We start from the raw sequence: 3761 nt of genomic DNA on the forward strand, positions 1-3761 counted from the left end.
CCCTCAGTACCACCCCTCCCACAGTGGACCTTCCCTCAGTACCACCCCTCCCACAGAGTGCCCCCCCCTCAGTACCACCCCTCCCACAGTGTGACCTTCCCTCAGTACCACCCCTCCTCACAGTGTGACCCTCCCTCAGTACCACCGCCACACAGTGTGACCGTCCCTCAGTACCACCCCCGACAGTGTGACCCTCCCTCAGTACCACCCCTCCCACAGTGTGACCTTCCCTCAGTATCACCCCTCCCCACAGTGTGACCTTCCCTCAGTACCACCCCTCACAGTGTGACCCTCCCTCAGTACCACCCCTCCCACAGTGTGACCCTCCCTCAGTACCACCTCTCCCACAGTGTGACCCTCCCTCAGTACCACCGCCACACAGCGTGACCGTCCCTCAGTACCACCCCCGACAGTGTGACCCTCCCTCAGTACCACCCCTCCCACAGTGTGACCCTCCCTCAGTACCACCCCTCCCAGTGTGCGATGCTCCCTCACAGCCCCTCCCACTGCGCCGCTCCCTCAGCAGGTTAGTCGTTGAAATATCACATTAAATCGGATGGCAGCGGTCTTCCTCATTATCACACATCCCCGTAGCTACGCGGTGACGCAAGACGCAGCGGCGGACGCGTTGACGCAGCTGCGATGGAGTGACGTTTAACTGAGTGGACGGGCGCGATGGCGGCGGCTCGGGGTCGTGCAGCCGCCGCCTCCCCAGAACCGTCCGGCGGCCTCATTTACTCACAGCTCCTGCCGCATCTGGTGGGAGAGCAGCGGCAGCCGCGACCTCTCAGTCCGTCCGTGCTCGGCGGCTTCCCCGCACCCAACAAGTCCGACGAGCAGAAGATGGTGGAGCGAGCGATGGAGAGCTGCGGCTTCAAGGCGGCGCTGGCCTGTGTAGGAGGTCAGCGGTCAGGAGTGGGAGAGCAGGTCCTCGAGCTCGGGGGTCAACAGGGAAAGCTTGGGAGTAAGATCAGGGTTCAGGTGTCAGGAGCGCAGGTTGCATAAGTTACACACATCAAAGTTGCTGGTGAACGCAGCAGGCCAGGCAGCATCTCTAGGAAGAGGTACAGTCCTGACGAAGGGTCCCGGCCTGAAACGTCGACTGTACCTCTTCCTACAGATGCTGCCTGGCCTGCTGCGTTCACCAGCATCTTTTATATGTGTTGCTTGAATTTCCAGCACCTGCAGATTTCCTGTTGGATGAGTAAATTGTTGGGTTTGTTGGTTAGATTGAGAGAGTAACGGGGTAGGGGGTCAGGAGGGCGGGGTGTAGGGTGGGGTGAGGGTCAGGAGGGCAGGTTGAGGGTGTAGGGTGGGGTGAGGGTCAGGAGGGCAGTTTGAGGGTGTGGGGTGAGGGTCAGGGGGGCAGGTTGAGGGTAGAAGGATGGAGTGGGGGTCAGGAGGGTATTTTGAGGGTGTAAGGATAGAGTGAGTGTGAGGAAGGCAGGTTGAGGGTGAGTAGGGCTGGTTGGGGGTGTAAGGATGGGGTGAGGGGTCAGGAGGGCTGGTTGGGTGAGAGTGTGAGGAACTCCTCTGCTGTATTTTCTGATACCAATATCCTGGACAGAAACTAAATACCATGAGACCCAGAGCTGGAGACTGCCTCTGCTGCCCTTTCCCCTCATCCCAACCTCTGCCCCTCCCCCCCCCCCCCCCCCCCACTCTGTGGTTGTTGTTTTTCCTCTCAGGACTGTTTTGTCTCTCCCTCAGGATTTGTGTTGGGTGGGGCATTTGGCATTTTCACCGCTGGTATCGACACCAACGTTGGCTTTGACCCCAAGGATCCTCTCAGGACACCAACTGCAAAGGAAGTTCTGAAGGATATGGGCCAGCGCGGGATGTCGTACGCCAAGAACTTTGCTATTGTCGGCGCCATGTTCTCCTGTACAGAATGCATTATCGAGTCGGTATGTTGTGTGTCTCTCCGTGAATTAGTGCAAGAACAATTTGTGTTCCTCAGTGGAATAAGAGAAATCACAGCTTAGGAAAGGTGGGTTTGGAAGAAGGCAAGGCTCCTCCTGGTTCTTGTTTTTGAAATGAAGGGACAAAAGATTACCAGAATTCCTTGATTTTTAAGGAGGCAGACAAGAGATTTGGTGGGGGCTTCAGACAGTCGGGTTCACTCCCTGGTTGCAATGATGTAAATATTCACCATTGAGATTGGACGTCAGTGGATATCAGAATGGAGAGGTGGAATGTAATTAGGTCCATTCATGATCAAGGGCTAGCACAGTCTGGTTGGGATGAATGGTCACTATGCATTTGAGTTGTTCCAGAATTACGACTGGAGTTGGAGTTTGTAACATTTCTCCCTCCTTTCCTTCAAGTACCGGGGAAAGTCAGACTGGAAGAACAGTGTACTAAGTGGCTGCGTGACGGGAGGTGCGATCGGCTTCCGGGGTAAGTTCACTCCCTTGTTCAGATTGGCTTTGCCTCTGGACCTCGTTCACGTCCAGACCCCACCACCTCCGTGCCCCAAGCCATCCCCCCCCCCCAACGGCCCCCACCTCCTTCCCTGCGCCCCAAGTGGGCCACACCCCTCCCGTCGGCCCTACCCCACCCCTCCCCATGCCCCAAGGGGGCCCCACCCACTCCCCACGCACACCAGCGCGCACAGGCCCCTCTGCCGTGATTAACCCCCTCATCTGTCCTGCAGCTGGTCTGAAAGCAGGAGCAGTGGGATGTGCGGGCTTTGCCGCTTTCTCCGCAGTCATCGATTACTATCTGCGCTGAGCTGGTGGGGAGTGAGCAGGCAAGACTGCAGACACAGACAGACAGAGTGGCTCCACGGCTGCAGGACGGACACGCCGTCAGTGGATTGGAAACGGCAGCCACCAGCTGAGATCTGAATGGTTAATCAGAAGGAGATGACTACATGGGGCCGGGAAATGGAGCGGACTAAGAGTGATGTGCCTTTACCGGTCTTGGTCATTCTGTACTGTCGATCGTGTTTCCATTGAGAGGAGTCTATTAAAGTACTGAACTGTATGAAAGGAGTGGCTGTGTATTCGCAGAGAGGGTTCTAATTCAACACTGAATACAGTCTTAGGATTGAATTCTTGCACCTGTATAACAGGCCCAATTTGTACTCTCATCCACACTTTGTGTGTGTGTATGTGCCTCCCCCTACCCCTCTCCCTCATCCCCCTCTCCACTCCCTCCCTACACCACGTGTCTCTCTCATTCCTCCTCCTCTTTCCCTCCCTCCCTCTCTTTACCCCTCTTCCCCCTTATCCCTTCGTACAATCCATTCCTGCTCTTCTTCCCCTTCCTAAATAATGCTCTCCTTTGCTCTGCACCATTCTCTGGGTTCCAGCAATGTCCCTGACTTATCACAGCCGTTCTCCAAGCATGGGCAAAGGAGCCGAACTCGGAGATGAAATGAGATTTAGTGCTCTTGACATCAGGGCAGCACTTGATCCAACCAGAGGATAAACTCTCCGCCTGCTGAAATCGTACCCTGTACAAAGAATGGAGTCCAATCGCAAACAAGAGAAATCTGTTTCTGGAATTCAAAGCAACACACAAAATGGAGAAACTCAGGTCTGGCAGCATCTGTGGAAAAAGGGTGAACATTCAGGATGAAGGGTCTCGGCCCAAAACGTTGACTGTTTACCCTCTTCCTTAGATGCTGCCTGACCTGCTGATTTCTTCCAGCATTTTGTGATGGAGTTGTGGTGGTTGGGAGGTCGATCATCTCTGCAAGGGTTTCTCAGTGTCCTGGGCCCAACTAGCTTCACTAGTGATTGACCTTCATTCAG

The 3761-nt window shown here is 55.3% G+C and overlaps 1 protein-coding gene across 1 annotated transcript; it reads left to right on the top strand.

The window, feature by feature from the left end:
* The first annotated feature begins 619 nt into the window (after nt 1-619).
* On the top strand, nt 620-2993 carry timm22 (translocase of inner mitochondrial membrane 22 homolog (yeast)). Its single transcript, XM_072243196.1, has 4 exons — nt 620-901; nt 1711-1907; nt 2328-2400; nt 2657-2993. Exons 1-4 carry the CDS (start codon nt 676-678, stop codon nt 2731-2733), a joined length of 573 nt encoding a protein of 190 aa, XP_072099297.1. The 5' UTR covers nt 620-675; the 3' UTR covers nt 2734-2993.
* The last annotated feature ends 768 nt before the right edge of the window (nt 2994-3761 follow it).

This window comes from Mobula birostris, chromosome 25 (genome assembly GCF_030028105.1).
Source record: "Mobula birostris isolate sMobBir1 chromosome 25, sMobBir1.hap1, whole genome shotgun sequence".
Classification (NCBI taxonomy): domain Eukaryota; kingdom Metazoa; phylum Chordata; class Chondrichthyes; order Myliobatiformes; family Myliobatidae; genus Mobula; species Mobula birostris.

What these genes read in the sequence shown, in the direction of transcription:
- timm22 (XM_072243196.1), top strand. Translation starts at nt 676, where the DNA reads ATGGCGGCGGCTCGGGGTCGTGCAGCCGCCGCCTCCCCAGAACCGTCC. An exon ending in GGCGCTGGCCTGTGTAGGAG is followed by an intron (nt 902 to 1,710) that starts GTCAGCGGTCAG and finishes TCTCTCCCTCAG; the next exon opens with GATTTGTGTTGGGTGGGGCA. An exon ending in AGGTGCGATCGGCTTCCGGG is followed by an intron (nt 2,401 to 2,656) that starts GTAAGTTCACTC and finishes TCTGTCCTGCAG; the next exon opens with CTGGTCTGAAAGCAGGAGCA.